The sequence below is a fragment of the Periplaneta americana genome, chromosome 1, assembly GCF_040183065.1.
Source record: "Periplaneta americana isolate PAMFEO1 chromosome 1, P.americana_PAMFEO1_priV1, whole genome shotgun sequence".
Classification (NCBI taxonomy): Eukaryota; Metazoa; Arthropoda; class Insecta; order Blattodea; family Blattidae; genus Periplaneta; species Periplaneta americana.
This window is the reverse complement of record NC_091117.1, coordinates 79,977,778-80,001,370: the sequence shown is the minus strand read 5'-3', so window position 1 is coordinate 80,001,370 and position 23,593 is coordinate 79,977,778. Positions and strand designations below refer to the sequence as shown.

Here is a 23,593-nt window from a genome sequence, read left to right as displayed (position 1 = left end):
TCAAAGCATTTCAGCACATACAAGAACAATCAGGTCAATTTCAAAGAGTGCGTGATTCCTTACGCTGAAGGGCAGAGGAATGCATTGCCATGAATGGACGTCACATTGAGCATCTCCTATGAACAAGTGTTCAGATCTCAGAAAGTATGTGTTGTAAGACCCATGTTTATTAGACATTATTTTTTTTGTTTTGATGCATACTAGTACCTCCTAAAATACTGGATACTTTTTTTTAACGTCCTGTATATGTCCTTTGATATAGTGATGACACGGAATTCATCGTAAAGTTGTTAGTTTCTTGCATAATTGAAAGTACAGGGACATCATTTTATTTTTACTAACATTTCTAATATTAACCTGGCTATACCTTTGGATCAACGATTAAGACCCGGAAACCGGAAACACCGTTTGCTACCTCCTTCCACGACTGGAGTTCGATGATACTGGCGTAATATACAAACAAATCACTTTACTAGGTATAGGAGGGAAGAAAAGTAGTTCATCCATTTACGTAAACTAGGAAATATCGTGATTTTGAGTTTGATAATTTTCATTAGGTTTTTCTTTATCAAAATACAGTACAGTATTAACAATGAGTGTTTTTACTCACGAACTGAGCTTTCCATGCGGACGTATTCAAGTGTATATTGTACTGTCTACAGCACATTAGCGTACACTACAGAGAATGAAGTTAAATTGAAAAATAATCATAATATGGATATTTAAACAAATTTTTGAAAATGTTGGCCGTTCATTTCGATTCAGGCTTCAGTTCTAATGTCCATATTATCGCACTATAGACTATTGTACGTAATTCCAATTACTAGGTTCGTACTTCGTATCAGTAACTCATATTGAAATAATTCTGTACTTACTCAATCTTCACTTCTGCCCGATCCGAAAAGATAAAATTACTCAGACATGCTATCTACTGTCCGTCCAAGTGGTTACGTCGCAGCGTCGTAGAAAAGGAGGAAATCACGTGACAGTTAATTACTTAACGAGGCCCTTTTATTTAAGTTATTTTAAACAATTGTATGGGTATAATATTACGTAGACGTCCAATTCCTAACAGAAATTAATGTTCTCAGAAAAGAGGTAAGACAGCCCAGCCACTAGTATTTACAGAGAGGCGAATAGAAGTAGGTGGGGGAAACCTGGATGCGACGTAGGCAAATGGAAAATGATGCAATATTGAAAGCTCTTTCGTCACTGGAAAACGTGAACATATTTTTGGAACGTACTGTTTACTATGACCGTAAGGCTACTATGACTGTACATGCAGTCTTGGATCTGTGTGGAGGACGGTTGAACTTCATTAGTAGAAGGGGTGGGAGTGAAGTACATTAAAAAACTCAGGCACAATAAAAATTGAAGTAAAAATAAAATGATGACTCTGTATTTTGGCAATATTCTTACGCTAGTAAAGTCATCATCACTTGTTTATGGTACAAATAGTGAATAATTCATTGTGAAGTGAATCGTTTAAAAATCCTGAAAGGTTACCTGGACGACATGAGTGACAGATCAAAGTAATACATCCTGAAGTTGTCTTTCTGGTGGAAAAAGTTGTGAGCTGCGATAACTGTGAGGGCGAGTAGGAAACCCGACAGAGCCCCCGTCATGTAATTCGAAGTGGCTGCTGCCACAACGGCAAAAAACAGGGCGCTAGAGCAGAGCACGTCGATGATGAGTGTGGAGGAGAACGTGGGGCCGATCGGGGTCCTTTTGAGCTGCTCCATCACCCGGCGCTTCAGAGTCAGGTAGAAGCCATCCTGAAAGAGGAAGACTTGTAACATCGAAAGGACGTTTAATTAAAACTATTTTATTTACCAGGCAACTCTCTATGGTTATGGACAATGCGAACTTGTATTTGCAAAACTATTGAAAAAAATTACATTTTTTAATTAGCTCATCTTCTCTGAAAATGAAATTGTACTAGCGAAAACATATTTGTATTAGTAAATAAGTCATTTACTGCATTCCCAATATTCAGTATTTTATGCGCCTCTTTGTTTAACAAGCAACAATGTTTTCCCATACTGTGGTCAGATTTTCCCAGTAAATCTGTGAAATATCTCCCATTTGTAGCGAAATTAATTCATGGTGGGTTGCAAGAACGCATTTATTCCTTCGTTAGCCGCTAATGGACCAATAAGCTCGAAAGACGCGTTGCAAGAAACATCTGTAGTGTTATTGGTCCGTTAAAGGATTTACTAACTTAAAAATCTGATTTCCCTCCTATAATAATATTTAGTCCTCCGTTAGACAGCCATCTTACGTACATTTTGTGTATTGGTGAGTGGTTTATATATTTTGATTCATCATAATATTACCTGTATGAGATTCAGCATGCGATATGTTGTATACTAGGCCTATCCTATACACGATATTAAAGTAATATTGCATATCGATGGCTAAGAAGTGATACCTCATAGCTATACATTTGCAGGTAAATAAAAAACTATTTTAGAAATTATTTTCTCAAAATAGACAAACTTCTTATATTTATGTTTCTGCTTTGCAAGATCTTCTATTCGAGAACAAAATATTAGTATAGACTACAATAATAATGAAGTTAACCCTTAACTGGTATCATGACGACTGTGAGACGACTCCAAACTTTTCCACTGTCATCCCTTCTCCTACAAGGGTTATTTTGCTTCCTCCGTTTATGTATCCTCTAGTTGGAGTATTGGTTCTGTGCTGTGAAAGTCGCACGCTCCTAGCTGTTCGACCTGGAGTAAGTGATTAGTGAAATCGACATGCCGTCTCACAGACGTCATACCAGCTAAGGGTTAATCTAAATAATAATAATAATAATAATAATAATAATAATAATAATAATAATAATAATAATAATAATGTAGGCATAATTAAAATAAATAACCAATTTTGTAGATAGAAATATCTCTTCTTAGCCATCGATATGCGGTAATTTGATTATGTATTAATTAATTAATTAATTCATTCATTCATTCATTCATTCATTCATTCATTCACTCTTCCAGTTCACACCTGTGGGGTAACGGTTAGCGCGTCTGAAGGCGAAACCAGGTGGCCCGGGTTCGATTCCTCGTCGGGACAAGTTACCTGGTTGAGGTTTTTTCCGGGATTTTCCCTCAACCCAATATGAGCAAATGCTTGGTAACTTTAGGTGCTGGACCCCGGACTCATTTCACCGGCATTATCACCTTCATCTCATTCAGACGCTAAATAACCTGAGATGTTGATAAAGCGCCGTAAAATAACCTACTAAAATAAAATAAAAATTCATTCTTCAAATATCGAAGTTATTATTAATTTATTTACTCTACTTCGTCTGATGGCGAGGTTATGTGCTCTGTAGTCTTTTTTTATTTTCTATAAAATCAATGCACTTGTACGCTATTTCTAGCAACAAATAGGCATATTTATCTTTCTGTTCCTACTTTCTTTCTGGTCCGTATTAGTCTATACCTATTGTAAATTTTGACAACATTAAAAGCAATGCCTTATATCAGCCGATGTTCACTTTTTATTCATTCACGTCCTATTGCGTCACTTGTGAAATCCAAAGATGCTTGGTTAACGATCCAATACCTAGTGGCCCGTTAAATTCCTCTTCTGCAACCCGACAATCCACTAACTTTAAAGAGCCACTGTTATATTATTTATAGGTCTGTTTTCTTGCAACCTAGCATCAGTTACTTTAATGCAATAGAACGATTTAAAAATTGTTTTCTTTAAGTTAATCCTAGATCTTCAACTTTTGAAAGTGGCGGGTAGACAAAATGTTTATTTATGTTCCGAGGATTCGCCATAGATTATCTGACATTAGCCTTATGATTGAGAAAAACCTCGGAAAAAATCCAACCACTTAATTAGCCCAGGCGGAAATGGAACCCACGTCCGACCTCAGCTCTGGATCAACAGGTAAACGTTCCTGTAGCTGAGCTACGTTGATGAGTTTCACTTATGTTATGATGGGTTCACTTATGGTAATTTTGTAAACTAACTTCAGGATACATTTCAAGTTATTCTTTGTTGTCAATCTCCGTATACCCAATAATAAACCAAAACTAACATAACGTATTTATAATTCTATTTGAACAAACCAAATCTAACCTAAGGAGACTGAAACTAATCCCAGTGTATCAAAACTAAATTTGAACAAACCAGAATTAATCCAAAGAGACTGAAACTAACCTGAGTGTAGCACAACTCAATTTCGACAAACCAAAACTAAATTAAAGACACTACAGCGTATCGAAACTCAATTTAATCAAACTAACACTAACCTAAAGAAACTAAAACTAACCTGAGCATATCAAAATTCAATTTTGATAAGCCAAAACTAGCGTAAGAGGATTAAAAACACAATTTTGAGAAACCAAAATTCACCTAAGTGTATTAAAAATTTAATTTTAAGGAACCTAAACTAAGCTTAGGGAGCTAAAAATAAACTCAGCTTATCAAAAGTCAAAACCAAAAGTAATCTAAAGAAACTAAAACTAACTTGAGTGTATCAAAAACGCAAACTAAAGTTTGTTATAGATTATAACTAACCAAAGCATAGCAAAACTCATTTTAAACAAACCAAAACTAAACCGAAGACATAAAACTAATCTCAGTGTATCGAAATTCAATCTAACCAAACCAAAACTAACCAAAATAAACTAAATCTAAGCTCAACGTATCAAAACTTAATTTGAACAAGTCAAAGTTAACCTAAAAAAACTAGAAATAACCAAAGAGTGTCAAAACTCAGTTTTAACAGAATGAAACAAAAACTAACCTGAGCGTAGAGAGAAGGATTTGTTTAAATCATCAGCCCTCCAGTAAGGGTGACCACAAGGATCCTGAATACAGAGCAGTTATGTTTTTTAAGTCGATTAATTTTAAAAAGTATTAAATTTTAGATTTGGAATTCGCTAGACGCCAACTTAACTTCCATAAACCGAAACTAACCTGTATAAACTATAACTGACTTTCTTATAAAAACTCGATTTGAACAAACCAAAACTAACCTGAACATATCAGTAGTCAGTTTGAATGAACCAAAATTAATTTAAAGAAATTATTCGTTTATGCTAGCTTTTCCAGTGAAGAGGGACACACCTAATTTTCATATAAGTGAACCTTGATGTGACCGCATATGTTTCGAAATGCGTTCTAGTGAGTATGGCTGTACTGTCCTCCACCTCTGTTTGGGTCATGTTCATTTAGAAAAATGGATTGGAACAAAAGAATTAAATTTGCAACTGATTTCGTTTCTTTCTACAGTTACGAACCGCATTCCGCGCGCGACGCCGAGCATCCAGCCAATGAGTGGATCGATACATATCATGACTTCTGCCCACTCAGTGTACAGTGCAGTTCTTAACACCATACTTCAAATGAGAACCATCGTTTCAAAACGCGTTTTCTTCATTCTTAAAAAGTTGAACATGTAGCAATTTTTCTGCGTTCTCTGAACGCAGAGTTCAAATCTGCAACGACAACGTAACAGAACGAGTTTTCTCCCATGTTAGCATTATGTTAAAAAGGAAGTGTTGGTCGGAGCAGACAGAATTTTTTTCACTTTACGAAAAAAGAATACGAAGATGGAAAAAAACTCATCTTGAAACGATTTTCCTCAAATACAATATCATCCTCCCATCTACTTCTCGAACTCCCCAAAGGACTTTTTCCCTCCGGTCTCCCAACTAACACTCTAGATGCATTTCTGGATTCGCCCATATGTGCTACATGCCCTGCCCATCTCAAACGTCTGGATTTAATGTTCCTAATTATGTCAGGTGAAGAATACAATGCGTGCAGTTCTGCGTTGTGTAACTTTCTCCATTCTCCTGTAACTTCATCCCGCTTAGCCCCAAATATTTTCCTAAGCACCTTCTTCTCAAATACCCTTAACCTATGTTCCTCTCTCAGAGTGAGAGTCCAAGTTTCACAACGAAACAGAGCAATCGATAATATAACTGTTTTATAAATTCTAACTTTCAGATTTTTTGAAAACAGAATAGATGACAAAAGCTTCTCTACGAATAATACCACGCATTTCTCATATTTATACTGCGTTTAATTTTCTCCCGAGTGTCATTTATATTTGTTACTGTTGCTGCAGGACATTTTTTTTTATTTTTCCACCTCTTCAAAGGATAAATTTCCAATTTTTAAATTTGCATTTCGTACTACGTTCTGGTCACGAGAGACAATTATGGAAAGAATGCTAGAGAAGCTAACACGGGAGACAGGAGTTTCCAATAAAATAAGTTAAATCAGGGAGAAACTGAGAAATATGGAAGATTTTGTAACCCTAGCAGTAACATTAAAAGAAAAATACAGTGTATTTTATTCCGAATCAGGATTATTAAATGTGTTATATTAAGTAATGTTATAAATGGAACTTTCTCGCCATAAATGTCACAACTAAGATCAAGCTACCTTCTTGTTCTACCAAAGGAATGATCCTTCGTGTGGGTGGGGTGCCTGCGACCTGCCGAGAAGGAAAGTAGATTAAATTCTTGTTACCTCGTGGAATGTGTACGGAGAATTCCTGGGAGTTGTGGCCGGCCGCACGTGGAAATGCTTCAGAAGATGAGCAGCAGTCAAAGACAGATGATGCGACTCGAAAGCCTCCGTTATATCTGTTCCCTGAAATAGAGGACGAACATCTTTGAGTCTTATTACTAGACTTGAATGGAGGAGTCCATTATTATATCGTTTCACTGAATTCAAGAACTATAAACTTGCAGATCTATACTGAGAGTTAATTACAAGCATAAACTAGTACCAAAATCTTGTCAGTGACGAAAGTCCGACTGCAACTACCAACTCAACCACAATAAGCTTTTACTCAGTTTTCGAATCAGAACTTCTATGTAGTGCGGAACAATGAAATAGATTCCTTGTCTAACAAGATCCATGCAGAGTACAGAATATGATAATTTCCAATACAAATTGTCTGTAGATGTATTGTAGATTAATGTATGTGCAGTATGTATGAATGAATTAGTTAATGTCTGAACGTTTCTAAAATTAATCGTTGTACGGTTGAATGATTGAGTAATAGAACGAATTATCATTCATTCATTTCATTCATTTATTTTATTCCATAGATCTTACATGAGCAATGAAGGTTTAAGATGTGGAACAAGTCAAAATTTTACAATATTACAATTACAATTTGTACAAATTTTTACAGTTTTACAATTTAGTAATTTTCTACAATTTTTACATTTTTGTGCAATTTTTTACAATTTTTTACAACATTTTGGCGAGATGTAGTGAGATGAGGTGAGATCCGAGGATTCGAGTGAGTGGCTGAATGAATAAAGTAATTGTTGGATGAATGAGAATAGTTGAAAGAGTTTGAGGGTAGTTGAATGAGTGAAAGAGTGGTTTAATAAGTGAAAGAATAGCTGATTTAGTGAGAGAATGATTAAATGAGTGAAGGAGTAGTTAAATAACAGAATGGGTGGTTTAATGAGTAAAGGAATAGTTAAGTAAGTGAAAGAATAGTCATATGTGTCAAAGAGTAGCTAAGTAAGTAAAAGTGTGGTTAAATGATTTGAGTAGTTGTTATATGAGTGAAAGAGTAACTAAGGGTTGAAGAAGCAGTTAATTGAGTGAGAGAGTGATGAAATGAGTGAAGGAGTAGTTAAATACGTTTGTGAAAATATGGTTTAATGAGAGAAGGATCAGTTATACAGGACATCATTTTATTTTTACTTCAATTTTTATTGTACCTGAGTTTTTGAATGTACTTTAATCCCACCCCTTCTACTAATGAAGTTCAACCGTCCTCCACACAGTCCAAGACCGCATATACAGTCATAGTAGCCTTACGGTCATAGTAAACAGTGCGTTCCAAAAATATCTTCGCGTTTTCAAGTGACGAAAGAGCTTTCAATATTGCATCATTTTCGCACAGGTACTGTCGCCCATTTTCCTACGTCGCATTCCGGTTTTTCCCACCTGCTTCTATTCGCCTCTCTGTAAAGGCTAGTGGCTGGGCTATCTTAGCTCTTTTCTGAGAACATTAATTTCTGTTAGGAATTGGACGTCTACGTAATATTATACCCATACAACTGTTTAAAATAAGTTAGATAAAAGGGCCTCGTTAAGTAATTAAATGTCACGTGATTTCCCCTCTTTCTACGATCCTGCGACATAACCACTTGGATGGACAATAGATAGCATGTCTGAGTAATTTTATCTTTTCGGATCGAGCAGAAGTGAAGACTGAATTTACAGTGCGTAAGGTAGGCTACTCTTCTATAGAGTAGGTATAGAACTATTTCAACGTGAGTTACTAGTACGAAGGACGAAACTGGTAATTGAAGTTACACACATTAGAACTGAAGCCTGTATCGAAATGAACGGCCACCATTTTCAAAAATGTATTTAAATATCCATATTATGATTATTTTTCAATTTAACTTCATTCTCTATAGTGTACGCTGATGTGCTGTAGACAGTATAATATACACTGCATAATGAATACGTCCGCATGGACAGCTCAGTTCGTGAGTAAAAACACCCATTGTTAATACTGTACTGTATTTTCATTAAACAAAAACTTAATGAAAATTATCGAACTCAAAACCGTGATATTTCCTAGTTTACGTAAATGGACGAACTACTTTTCTTCCCTCCTATACCTAGTAAAGTGATTTGTTTGTATATTACGCCAGTATCATCGAACTCCAGTCGTGGAAGGGGTAGCAAACGGTGTTTCCGGTTCTCAACCGTTGATCCAGAGGTATAGCCAGGTTAATATTAGAAATGTTAGTAAAAATAAAATGTTGTCCCTGTACAAGTGAAAGAGTTATTAAATGAGTAAAACAGTAGTTAAATGAGTGAAAGAGTAGTTAAATAAATGAAAGAATAATTCGATAAGTAAAAGTGTTGTTCAATGAGCAAAAGAGTAGTTCAATTAGTAAAAGTGTTGTGAAACGAGTAAAAGATTAGTTGAATAAGTGTAGAAGTTGTTAAATGAGTGAAAGAGTAGTTAAATGAATGAAAGAATAATTGAATAAGTAAAAGTGTTGTTCAATAAATAAAAGAGTAGTTCAATTAGTAAAATTGTTGTGAAATGAATAAAAGAATATTTCAATAAGTGTAAAAGTTGTTAAATGAGTGAACGAGTAGTTAAATAAGTGGAAGAGTAGTTAAATAAATGAAAGAATAATTGAATAAGTAAAAGTGTTGTTCAATGAGTAAAAGAGTAGTTCAATTAGTAAAACTGTTGTGAAATGGGTAAAAGAGCTGTTGAATAAGTGTAAAAGTTGTTAAATGAGTGAAAGAGTAGTTAAATAAGTGGAAGAGCGCTTTAATGAGTGAAGGAGTAATTAAATAAGTGAAGTTGTTGAATGAGTAAATGAGTGGTTAAATAAGAGAAAGAGTTGTTAAAAGAACAAATAGTAGTTAAATGATTACGAGTGTAGTTAAATGGAAGAGTGCAAAAGAAATGGTTAAATGAGTAAAGGAGTAGTTAATAAAGTGCTTGAAAGATTAGTTAAATAAGTGGAAGAGTGCCTGAAGGAGCAGTTAAATAAGTGAGACAGTTGTTAAATGAGCGATTGAGAAGTTAAATAAATAGAAGTGTGTTTTAATGAGTGAAGAAGTAGTTAATCAAGTCAAAGAAAATTCTCAAATGAGTAGTGAAATAAGTGGGAAAGTGGCTGAATGAGTGAAAAAGTAGCTAAATAAGTGAAACGTTTGATAAATGGGTAAATTTGTGGTTAAATAAGTGAAAGAGTCATTAAATGAATGGAAGCGCAGTTAGATGAGTGAAAGAATGGTTGAATGAGTGAAGGAGAAGTTTAAATAAATTGAAAATGTAGTTTAATGAATGAAAGAATAGTTAAATGAGTGAAAGAGTGGTTTAATGAATGAAAGAATAGTTAAATGAGTGAAAGAGTAGTTTAATGACTGAAATATTAATACATTGAGTGAAAGAGTAATTAAACGAATGAAGGAATATAAAATGAGTTAAAGAGTGGTTTAATGGATAAAAGCATTGTTTACTAAGTAAGAGTGATTAAATTATTGAAAGAGGTGTTAAAAAATTATTGAATGAGTGAAATAATATTAAATATGTGCCCTTGGACCATACATTGCACTGTTTGTGTTGGTGGCAACAGGACTTCTAATGTAATTAGTCATATATCAAATTAAAAGAGGCTTATATTTAGAATCAGTTGTACATTTTGTGAATATTAGGATAATATATGGAGCTGAAAGATTTCATTTCTCCGCTATTTTGTTACAATTATATTATAAAATATTAAAATTACTCATGTGTTTCTACTTCGAGAAATAAAGTATGTAATATTGAATGAAGGTGTATTTTACTCATCTGAACAATTTACATTACACGTATTTTCAAACGAATCGAGAAGTGCCTAACATGAGGTTCTTTTAACATAGGTGTTGTAATTAGTTAAATTATTGTTTTGGAATCATCCCTTAACTAGTAACGCTATAGATTTGCTTCTTCTAGTTTTGTCAAACGGTAGTAATTAAATCTAGCTAGTGGGATTTCAGTCGTATATGCAGGTAAAGAGAGGAGAAAGATGAATGATTACAGCAATTATTGTCAATATAGCCTAATTACTCTTTTCCCAAGGCAGAGTTTTCAATTGTATCCCCCATGTATAGACATACCAGCTCCACCGCCCCTACGACCACAATCTCAAGTAATGTTCATAAGCTTTTCAAACATCGCTTTAATGGTTAACTTTGCTGGACCTTATAGAGTGTTAATACAAGGTCTCATAAAGGACAGTTATTTTGCAAATGTCCAGCAACTCTGAAATTGTGCCTGTGGGCCATTCTGCTCAATCTCTGCTAAATCCTTTTTCAGTTCAAAGCAGTTTGTTGAGTTGGAGTTTTCGGAGAATTAGTTCCATATTTTTTACAAAATAAAAAAGCAACAATTTTTTGCATGAGTTGTATTAAAAGCTTTTGCTGTTTTGTCAAACCAATCTCTCTTTCTTCTCTCAAATGATTCGCTTCATGTCGTAATTGAAATACGTTAATCATATACGAGTACAACATTAAAATATTTTACCGAGTGATCCAAAAGTCTCGATCCATTTTGTTGAAAGCATGGTCCAACGTTAATGATTGTTACATATGTTATTTGTCAGACGTCTATGTGCAATATTCAGTACAGTTCAATCTGTCACCCCCTTCCATTTCGAAGCACTGATCCGAGCTTTGCACTAGCGCTCTAAAAGCATTACTGTACGAAGGTTGCGTGGTATAATAACTGCTACTGCTTCGTAAATGCGTTGCCGTAAATGAGTAAGGTCACGAATCTTTGTCTGTACACATGGGACTTAATAAAATCCCAAGCAAAAAAATTAAGTGAGGGTAAGTCTGGTGAACGTGGCGTCCACAGTCTTGGCGCAACTCTGCCGATCCATTGATCCGGAAAGGTTTCATTCCGATAATCACACACAACCATAGCGAAGTGGGATGGAGCAATATCTTGCTGAAAGACAATAGTGTAAAACCCATCTTGAGGAAGCTGTGGTTCTAGGAATTGTTGAAGTATGTTCAAGTACGTGACTCCAATGACTGTGGATTTTTGAAACATGATGTATGGACCAGTAATTCTGAATTAATCCCTTTGCCATTCATAAGTAGCATTAGGCTGCTCGTCGATCCATATTCCACAGTTATGCCTACTCACACGACCACAAGTATGAAATGTAGCCTCGACACTTAAAAGGATATGGTTCATTAGATACTCATTAGCAACAGCCTCAAGTAGATCATGGCACATAGCCTGACGGGCAGCATAATCTTCTGTTCTAAATAATGTAGCACTTGCAGATGGTACGCACGTTTGTGAAGTGTAAACCGCAGAACTCTCCAGACTGTTGTCCTGGGAATGTCCAGTTCATTACTGAGGCGGCAAGTCGACGCGCCTGGACTGGGTTCAGTCGCATGCTGAAGAAGTAGAACATCGTTTGCAGAGGTCTGTGGTCAGCCGGAACCCTTTTCAACAAGAAACCTTCCTGTTCTTTTGAATTTGTTCACTAACATCCAAATATTGGCTCTAGTAGGTGCTGGTTTGTAAAATTTTCGTTCACACACCTGACGCACTTGTCATAGCTTAATAATCGCAATCGCGCGGAAACAACTGTTATTCGATCTTCAATAGTAAGCATACTTCTTGATGAAACTGAAATAAAAAGAAAATATTGCCGATTTAATGGAAATGGATCGAAACTATTGGACTACTCTGTATATTATCATTTTATAAAGGAATGTGATTTAATTTATGTTAAACATTCTTTCAATTATTAATTATTTTTGAAATCACAGAATAGAAAAATGTCAAAATAGCTAAATTCAGATATTTTAATAATAGGTCTATCATGCAATAAATAAAAACAGAAATAAGAATAATAAGAATAATTCGATATATACATATACCAAGTGTCCCATTTATCTTTGCACCTATTATAGCTTTTTGTTTGGCTAGGTATTGGAATTTTTGTTTTTGAGAGTTATGTTAGAACGAGGGGCTAACATGAGTGTGAGATTTGGTGCATGTAACTACATTATGATACAAGATACACGTGACGTCATCAATTTTTTAAACAGCACTACATAACTTTAACCATGTTACATTGATCACACATATTAAGACGATTTAAAAATGTATCACAATGTCACTTTCCCAATCAATAACAATAACAAAATGCAAAATGAATGCCATCAGGATGTGCCGTTTGTTGTGGTGCCCCATTCATCATGTGCATTAACTTACACAAAACGAAAGACGACTGACGTCCGTACACGTCGTGTGTTGTGTATTTGCTGTCTTAACATGTAAACAAACCACAACTTTCGACGCCACAATTCACGTACAATGGCCTACGCGTTCTCCGGATCTTTCGCCACTCGACTTCTTTCTGTGGGGAACTATAAAGGACAGTGTGTACCAGAACATTCTGACAACACCAGACGACATGCAGCAACGTATTCGACAGGCTTGTGTGTCCATTCAGCCAGCAACATGCCGGGCAGTCATACGGTCTTTCGGGGAACGCCTTCGAATGTGCATTAATGTGAATGGTCACCATTTGGAACATCTTCTGGACTCTCAAAGCATAACATTATCACATTGGAAGTACGTTTTTGTTTCGTTTTGTTGTTATTGATTAGGAATGTGACATTGTAATACATTTTTGAACTCGTCTTAGTGTGTGTAATCAATGTAACATGATTAAAGTATGTAGTGCTACTTGAAAAATTGATGACGTCACGTGTATCTTATACCATAATGTAGTTACATGCACCAAATCTCTACACTCATGTTAGTCCCTCGTTCTAACATAACCCTCAAAAACAAAAATTCCAATACCTATCCAAACAAAAAAGTTATAATAGGTGCACAAGATAAATGGGACATCCTGTATATTAAATTGCAACACGTGACATCTGTGAGTTTTCAATTTGTCCCCCTACAAGTACATACTTATTCAGTCGCTCTACAAGCTTCTTAATTTCAGCAGATACCCTGATGTCGTACCCAGTCTTGCACTTTTGTTTTCACTTGATTGTCACCGAATTTGATACAGCTGAGGACATCTCTCCCATGGGACCTCACATGTGAGAGTCTGATGGTATAAGAATTGGCTATAAGGGAGAATCTTTCAGCCTAGTTATTCATTGTATCTGACAATTGTATGGGCACAGTGTGAACGATCATTATCCGGTATAAGAAGAAAAACTGACTTCTTCACATTCCACAACGTCTTTGCAGTAATAGTGGCTTCAGTTTCTCAGCAACTAGGATACGCTAATGCTACACACAATACGATATATTTTCAAAAATTAATAATAGTAAATTAATGTTATGTCTTTGATACCACTTATAAAGAGAATTTGTTTAAATGAGGACGTAACAGCAAAAAGTGGCCTAACTTCGTGAAAGTCACATTATTATTATTATTATTATTATTATTATTATTATTATTATTATTATTATTATTATCGGATGTAGTTGTCTCTAATTTTAATAATTATTTATATGCACTGTTTTTGTAATTTCTTGTTCACTGTAAATCTTGTGCTGAACTGTTATTGGTCCCAGGCTGTTGTACAGCATAATAAATATTAGTAAATAAATAAATAAAAATATTATTATTATTATTACTATTATTATTAAAGTGCATAACATTTCATAATTATATGGCGTTGTTAAAAGAAGAGGATATGACACTAAGATATCCTACTGGAACTAGATGACAGCTGTACGGTTGCCAACCTTCCCGTATTTCTTGGGATCTGCTCTATTTGCCCCTAATTTTTTACAGTCTCCCGGCTCCTGTCCTTTTGTTCTCTTTGAGCATTTTTCTCCCTTATTTTCGCAATGTAAAAATCATTATTCTAAACATTTGATTTTTCCGTGAATGATGACTGTTTATATGATGAATTTTGTTGTTCAAGAGTTGTAGTGAAATGTGCAGTCTTTTCGGAAGGTAATGCTACCGGAAATGGGTTTTAGTGCTCACCTGTTTAAAATAAAAAAATATTAATATAATTTTGAAAAAAAATGGCCAGTTTTGTTCCATGCATACCAAGCAGTAATTATCATAAAAAGAGGATTTTATCTCATGAACAATAAATGGACACATGTTCTAAACAGGAATACGACACATCTAATCAAATAAGAGCTGCAAACTGCAATCGACTTCAACTATTACGCGAGACAAGATCTGTCTCAAAATACTCTTAATTTAAGCCTAGCTGTCGAAGTGTAGAATAAAGTTGCGTTTTAGTAGCTGAACTGAATAATTTGCCAATTTTATACGTGAAATTTTGTCGATTTTTGAATCTCCTGTATTCTCCTCAAAAAAAGCTGGCAACTAGTCTGCTGTGAGCAGTATGGGACGAAGATAAATAAATTCAGGCAAGACGGAGGTCATAGATATTGCAAGAAGAATAAAGAAAATAAAGTTGCGAATTCGAAATGAGGCGGTAGAATAAGGGACAGCTTCAAACACTTGGGTGTACCATTAGCTGCTACCAAACTGTCAAGAGGAGGACAGCAATGGCAAAGGTAGCTTTTAATAGAAAACGCATTATTTTCTGCGGAACTAAGGGAGGTACTAGTCAAGTGATCTGAGTGGAGTCTGTCACTGCATGGAGCTTAAACATTGGCATTACGACAAAGTGAAGAGAAACGATTGGAAGCATTTGAAATGCACTGTGCTAGAAAGAGTAATGAAGAAAGAATAACGCAGAAACTGATGAAGAAGATAAAAATAAACTGGTTGGGTCACTGGCTAAGAAAAAAAACTGCCTACTGAAGGATGCACTTGAAGGGAAAGTCAACGGGAGAAAATTTCGTGGCAGATAAGGATATCAGATGGTAGACAACATTAATATATATGGATCTTATGCGGAGACTAACAAGCAAATATTCTGATGGAGGCAGATAAAAATGTTATTTTTTTTTCTTTCACCATGTTAATAATGTCAAAGGAAGTGCTTATACAAATTTTGGGCACTCGACCGCAATTACAAGGCCGTCCAGAAAGTGATTTTCTCTGGGGCCATTTACAGAAAAAAATCACAATTGCATGGAAAGATTTATTGAAACAGATACAGCAATTATTGCGCTATTTGTCAACATATCCCACACTGGAATGGAGACATTTGTTATACCAAGGGATCAATTTTCGTATCCTTGTGTCATAGAAGTCAGCCGCCTGGGATCGGAACCAGCGTTTGACAGCTGTCTGCACCTCTCTGTAGATCCCAGGATATGACAAATGTCTTATTTCCGGTGGGGAATATTTTGAAAAATAGCTCAACATTTGTTGTGTCTGTTCTAATAAATTTTTCCAATGAACTTGTGTTTTCTTTCTGTTAACAGCCCCTGACGAATTTTTTTACGGCCCTCGTAGTTGAGGTCGAGTGGCCAAAATTTATATAAGCACTTCTTTTGACATTATTAACATGATGAAAGAAAAAAATTTAATCCATGTTGAATCTTTCGTACACTACTTTTAACACTTGAATATAAATAATTGATTAAATGGCGATCTTACTCGTGTTAATTATGTAAGCATGTGTGGCTTACAGCTGTTTCGGTGTTACTTACTCCGCGTGGAGGATGGTGTCAAGTAATACCGAAACAGCTGTAAGCCACACATGCTTACATAATTAACACGAGTAAGATCGCCTTTTAATCAATTTTTTTTTAATTTAACTTTTTTATCTGTCCCCATCAGAATGTTTGCTTGTAAGAGGAAGACAGAAATAGGAAATATTGGAGAATTCTGGGTTTGCAGTGAAAGACATGTCCTTGAACAAAAAACTATGAATGAATGAATTATGATTATGATGATGATTATAATGATGTTTTAAGTAGGTTATTTTACGACGCTTTATCAACATCTTAGGTTATTTAGCGTCTCAATGAGATGAGAGTGATAATGCCGGTGAAATGACTCCGTGGTCCAGCACCGAAAGTTACCCAGCATTTCCTCATATTGGGTTGAGGGAACCCCCGGAAAAACCTCAACCAGGTAAGTGTCCCGACCGGGAATCGAACCTGGACCTCCTGGTTTCGCGGCCAGACGAGCTAACCGTTACTCCACAGATGAGGACAGAATGATGATTTTTTATTTTATTTATTTTATTGGGTTATTTTACGATGCTGTATCAACATCTAGGTTATTTAGCCGCTGAATGATATGAAGGTGATACGCCGGTGGAATGAGTCCGGGGTTCAGCATCAAAAGTTACCCAACATTTGCTCGTATTGGGTTGCGGGAAAACCCCGGAAAAAACCTCAACCAAGTAAATTGCCCCGACCGGGATTCGAACCCGGACCACCTGATTTCGCAGCCAGACGCGCTGACCGTTACTCCACAAATGATGATGATGATGGATTATTATTATTATTATTATTATTATTATTATTATTATTACTACTACTACTACTACTACTACTACTACTACTACTACTACTACTACTACTACTACTACTAATCCAGATTATTCGTTAACTCAGATTGCTACTAAAATGTATGATGATGCTTTAAGGCAGTACAATGAAATATATATCAAACTAGAGAAATACATCCTAACTAAATTAACTCGTTTCTATCAACAGTTGATAGTTTTGTATCATGTTTACTATTCACCGCCATCAGTACCTAGGACTTTAAATCTTCCAAACTATATTCAATCTATCTGAAATTATTTGACTCTGTGAGCATCGAATTTCGTCTGTTTCCTCTCCATTCATCTCTCATTCCATTATAGCTGTCTGTATTCTGTGATCACCTCGGAGCGTATTTTGTATTTTTTTAGGATGTGCCTTTCAACCCTAGATTAAAAAACAGCTGCGTATAGAGTGACGAAAGCTGAGTTTATTTGTTGGAGAGCACCGTGATGTCTATAAATATTTCCCTATTCAAATATGCGTTATATTGATAGTTTTTCGGATAGCTATAAAAGTAACAATTGTTATTTCCAAAAGGAAAAATTCTGAATGCACCTTCTACAAACATATGACGCCCTTGTTCAAAGATATAATAAAGTCTTTGATGTATATCTCTCGAGGATATCAGACAATGAATTACCGACAATGAGGCCACCGGCAGGCTTTTGTGTAGAAACGGGTTACCCTGATGGGAAAGCAGCTTTGTAGACAATGAAAACTTTACATTCGGAACACAACTGGGATTTCCAGGAAGAGATTAACAGACCGATGGCTTTATTCTTGGCTCCTGGATGGTGGTTTACACTTCAGATACACAAGATTCAGCTAAGCAATGTGATTCTCAGAGTTGTGCGGCGAAATTTGCTTCGTTTATACTCGTACAATGACGCTTGTTAAAATTGAATCGCACTTTTTAGAAAGGAACTGTATATATGTATTTATTCACACTGCAAACGGGTAAATACCCGGTGGCAGTGGTAACTAATTACACTCAATAATGGCAATTAATAATAAACATAATTAATAATAAATATAGTTAATAATAAATGAATAATAATAGGCTTAATAATAATAATAATAATAATAATAATAATAATAACAACAACAATAGTACAATAAAATTAACAAAGAGCATCCTAAATTAAATGAAGCAAGATCACTTAAAACAACATTTAAAGTAAATCTAATTTGTGTCTTAACCTTAAGTTTGAACTAAAACCCACGAGTATTATATGTTCAAACCTGCACAACTACCTTTCAACACTACACTCATTTCGCTGTCAACTCACTCACTGCACTGGTACTACGACGCATTTCACTGATACTATCTTGATTTCACTAGCACTTAAAAAACATTTCACTGTTCAAATACTTTGCTCTACCTCTAGAAACTATAAAACTTCACTGCCACAAACACACTTCACTGACACAACATACTACTTCACTGATTCAACACTTCAAATAACAAAACAATTACCCCTTTAAATAGTGTGCATAATATAATACCGTCTATTAATAAAGTCCTTAAGCCTATTTTAAATACATTTTTGGTTATTGGTAAAGCCTTTAGTAAGTCTGCAGGTAGAGCATTCCAGTCCCTGATAGTACGATTGAGAAAAGAAAACTTTCCAGCGTCCGTCCTCTGTCTCCTTTCCCTCAATTTATATGAGTGTTCGTTCTTTGAAGAGTATTTTTTATTTCTCTCCAGCCAGGCTCACCTCTGTATGTTTTGAACATTGCGCATAATCGAATTCGCGTTCTCCTGTCCGTGAGTGTGTCCCATTTTAATGTTGAATTATTACGACAATGTTTGAGAGCCCGGTTTTTAATCTTTTCCACTGTATTAATATGTTCTAATCTGTAAGGATCCCAACATGCAGCACCATATTCCATTACTGGACGAACTGGTAGTAGTAGTAGTATTTATTTATTTAACCTGGTAGAGATAAAGGCCATCAGGCCTTCTCTGTCCCTCTACCAGGGGATTACAACTATAACATGAACAATAAAATTACAATTAATATTAAATTTACAATTACAATTACAATAAAAATTAAAGTACGACAAGAATACCTGATTAATGAAAGCTAGACATTTTATCATAGAAGTTAAGAACAAAGAACATTTTTGTATTTACTGAATTACAAATTAAACCTACAATAACAAAATTCTATAGTGATGAAATTATCGGATATTGAAATATTTTGTGATAGATTAAGAGAACTATTTACAAGAAACCATGTCTGAACGAGTCTCAATTACTGACCAAGTGCCTAGTATGTTTTCGTTCGAATTGAATTTTATTTCTACAGTCCCTGATGCTAGCAGGCAACGAATTCCAGAGTCTTGGCAGGGCTATTGTGAAAGAGGATGAGTATGAGGAGGTGCGATGGGATGGTATTGTTAGTATTGTTTCATGGCGAGAGCGTGTGTTCAGATTGTGGTGGGAAGAAAGGTAAGTGAAGCGAGACGACAGGTACGAAGGAATAGAAGAGTTCAAGATTTCGAAGAGAAGGAGAAATGAATGTAAATTTATTTTCTTATCTAGTTTAAGCCAACCTATTGCTTCCAGGTATGGGGTAATGTGATCATATTTACGAACATTGCTTACAAAACGTACACACGTTGAAGTTTCGTTTTGTTGTCGCTGGAAAGGTCAGTCAGTAAAATGTCAGCATCAGTGGCGTATGCTGGTTTAAGTATCTGGGCTACCACTGACCCTATTATTACACAAAATATATATTTTAAAAACCCTATAATAAAATTCCTTACCTATTTATATGTGAATTCCAGACGTCTTGATTGAGACGAAAATACTTTGATGACTTCGTCATTGAAATTGCAGTTGGGCCGCTTGAGAAGTTTCTGTAGAAATGACTTTTCAATGGACATCAGTGCCAAGCCGGATAAACGTTCTTGTGTATGAGTTGATCTACAGTAGGATTTTATTCTCTTCAACGCAGAAAATGTTCTTTCTACCGATGCTGACGTAGCTGGTATTGTCACAATTAATGTTGCCAATTTAAGGACTTCAGGAATAACTTGGTTCAGCTGGTTTTCATATATGGCAGATAATATTTCATGGATAGGTTTGTTCGAAAAATCAAAGACTTCTGCTGAATATATTACACTTAATTCATTTTTCAAACGTACTTGATCAAAGTGACTGTTATAGGACTGAAATAATTTGTTTAGTGCCTCATTCTGGAAGTTTTCTCTATAAGCAGAAATTTTTTGAGAATCTAAAAGATGTGTGAACTGAAGCTTTCCATAATCAGAAAATCTGTCAGTAATTTCCATGTGCATACGATCTAGTATGCTGTAGTACAGCTGCCTGTATTTCAATTCATCATCTCCTTTTCTTCGCTTTAATGGTGGTTCCATTGTATTGGCTGAAGAATTTTCATTTTCCATATTACTCCATATGGACGGAAACCCACTACGTCTGAACTCGGATATAGTATTTTTTAACTTTGATACCTCTTGCAAGCAGTATGCTATGGCTAGACTTTTTGTCTGAAGAATATTGTAGAGCACATCTGTATGTGCGAACACTCTAGCATAGACTTCAAGAAGAAATATATTCTGAAACTGTGTGAAAAAATACAAATATCCTTGAGCCTGCACAATTACATCATCATCCCAGTTTTCTTCAGAGTCATTACAAATGATATTTTCAAAGAAAGCAGTCAGTTGTTCTCTGTATTCCTTTACTGTATTTACAAGCCGAGATGTAAAATTCCATCTAGTTGGTGCTACTTTTGGGAGTTTCTTTTTCATAAATTCCATGAGTTTTTATGATCTTTTAGGAGATGATGAGAAAAATGCAGCTAAACCCGACATTCGGCATTCTGGAATGGATAAAGTAGTTTGTTGCAAAACTAAATTGAGAACATGGCTGTAACAATGGACAAATAGTGCTTGAGGATACTTTTCTTGAACTTTTGTTTTTAAGCCATTAATATTTCCCGCCATAACTGAAGCACCATCGTATGTCTGTGCAATTAACTTATTGCCGACATTGTATTCTGCTATAACACCTTCCATATCCTGAAACAAAGCAGCAGCAGTTTTGCCCGAACTGACATTTGTGAATCCAATAAACCGTTCTTGAACATTGGCAGTACTGTCGACGTATCTTAAAACAGTGGACAATTGACTCAGATTAGAGCAGTCACTTGTTTCATCAACAACAATGGCCACAAAAGGTGCTTCTTCTATTTCAGATTTTATGTTCTTTATCATAACCCCACTTATAGCATATATTAAGTCATTCTGAATTGTGGGAGAAGTACCACGGAATACTGTTGAACTCTCAAGATGATTGGCCAGTAAATGGTCAAATTCACTTAAGGAACTTAAATATTCAATATAATTTCCTCTATTGTCTGATTCCACACTCTCATTATGACCCCGAAAAACAATTCATGTTTTCCTAGAAAGCAGGCTGCGTTAATAAGACGCACTAAAATCTCCCGATTTTTTTTCACAAGAGCATTGTGTTGGTTGTTGTGTAGAGCTTTTTGCTTATCTAGCTGTAAATCAATTCCTGTCTTCCCAGAGTTTGCAAAGTTCATGCTACTATAAATATGAGCTTTTGATTTGTCGTGTTTTAGGACTGCCGTTCGAAGGGAGTTCATATTAGAAAACCCCTCTTTTCACCACACATTAGTTTCGCGGCTAAATAACAAACATGGCCAGCAAAATAGTTTAAACAGTTTAGAACTACCACACAACCAATTCCACTTACCATATGATGTTGAAGTGAAATGGCGTGTGTACTCACGCTGTTTTTCTTTTACGTCCATGGACAAATTTAACTCAGGAGTTGGTCTTTCCATTTTCACAATTTCAACTTTCTCGTTGTATGTACGACGGTTAAAAGGCACTTTTAATAAACCTTCTATTACACAGCCATTTTCAACACAAACCTCTCCAGAAACTTGTTCTGCCATGTTTTTCACAATATCACTTAATTGGGAAATTAAAAACTTAATAATTCACAATTAATATAACTCTTAGACACTTGAACAAATCACAAATTTAAAATACTGCAATGCAAGAACACAATCACATTAATAAGCTAGCGTACTAAGCGTATTGTTGCTTCGCGCCTTCCAAGAAACCGATCACGAGAGCGGCAACTCACCCGCCTAAACTGCACGATAGAAACTGAAGGGAGGGGGGGAACGGTCACAGGCTACCCTTCGCAGCAGCGGTTTCTCCAGTGATGCCGCCTTGACAACTTGTTTCTTTTCGAAAGCAGAGAGCGCATATAAATCTAACAATTACTTTAATTTTAATTACTGTGGTAAAACTAATACGGTAATACAAAATTATTACATTATGTTATATTATAAACTTTTTCTTTTGTAATTTCCTTGGGCTACCGCCGGTAGCCCCGGTAGTCCGCAAAATACGCCCCTGGTCAGCATAGTCAAAATAGGGAAATATAAGGGTCTGCACAAGGGACTTTTTTAAGCAAGAGGGAAGATGAACATTTATCCTTTTTAGCACATGGATAATAGAATATACTTTTCTGCAGGTTTCTGTGATTTGCATGTCCCAGTTGAGATTATTATCCATGTGAATGCCAAGATTTTTTACCGAAGAACTGAAAGGGATATGCACTGTACTTACTTTAACGGGGGAAATGTCGAGGTGCTTTACAGCGTCGGTTTGCAGTTTGTGTTCTAATATGATTGCTTGTGTCTTCCCAGGACTGATATTAAGATGGAATTTCTTTGTCCATGTCACAATCGAGTCAATGTCTTCGTTCAATTTATCTATAGCGTCATTTATTCGGTCTAAGCGGGAAGAGATGTAGCATTGAAGGTCGTCAGCATACAAGTGATAGTTACAATGCCTTACATGAGATGTAATATCATTGACATATATTTTGAACAACAATGGTCCGAGTACTGAACCCTGTGATGTTATGTTAAGCCAGGAAGAGCTTCGATTCCCGAACTAGTGACTTATATGTAATCTCTTTGGATTTATCAGGGCCTTTTCTTAGTACCGTCATCACAAAGTGTAATGCTCTCGCAACTGAGTCAAAATTTTCAATTTTTATTTTTACTGATGAAATAATTAATACTTCCAAGACGCATAGCTACATTGGCAAAAAAGGGAGCTTTTCCTGTATCTGTAACATCAAGTTGATGTTTACAGTACGGCGTTGTCACACTGGTATTTATTCATGAATTTTTTTTCTGCTCCTCTGAAAAGTAGCAAATTTTGACTTAGTTCCTTTCTGAAAAGTTCGATTCAGTTATTATTCAAGTACCACAATGAGGTATCCATCGTTGTGGCTGAGGGGTTAGCGAGTCTAACTCCGAACCCAGCGGTCCCGGGTTCGATTCCCGGTCAGGACGAGTTGCCTGGGTGAGGTTTTTTCGGGGTTTTTCCCTCTCTCCTATGGATGAATATCAGGTGAATTTATCAGGCGGTTGGAACCCCACTCATCTTCGTCACTTCCTTTCCTCCCCCATCATCCCGTTCATCCCGTTTCTGGTTTTTCAGATCACTCTACAGGCGGCCTCCCGAATCTGCTGGCTCTCTCAACCGGCCTCGTGGAATGTGGTTAAGCGACGTTGGATAGCATTCTGCAATGGCACCCGACCG

At 35.8% G+C, this 23,593-nt stretch overlaps 1 protein-coding gene across 1 annotated transcript in view; it reads right to left on the bottom strand.

Annotated features, from left to right (window-relative positions):
- The window catches only part of LOC138697343 (cytochrome b5-related protein-like), a 75,142-nt gene that overhangs the window by 32,767 nt on the left and 18,782 nt on the right, over positions 1-23,593 (bottom strand). The window contains exons 3-4 of the mRNA XM_069822774.1: positions 6,514-6,636; positions 1,507-1,775 (exon numbers count right to left, since the gene is read on the bottom strand). Of these exons, the coding sequence (XP_069678875.1) occupies positions 1,507-1,775; positions 6,514-6,636 (392 nt within the window). The remainder of the gene's footprint in view (positions 1-1,506; positions 1,776-6,513; positions 6,637-23,593) is intronic.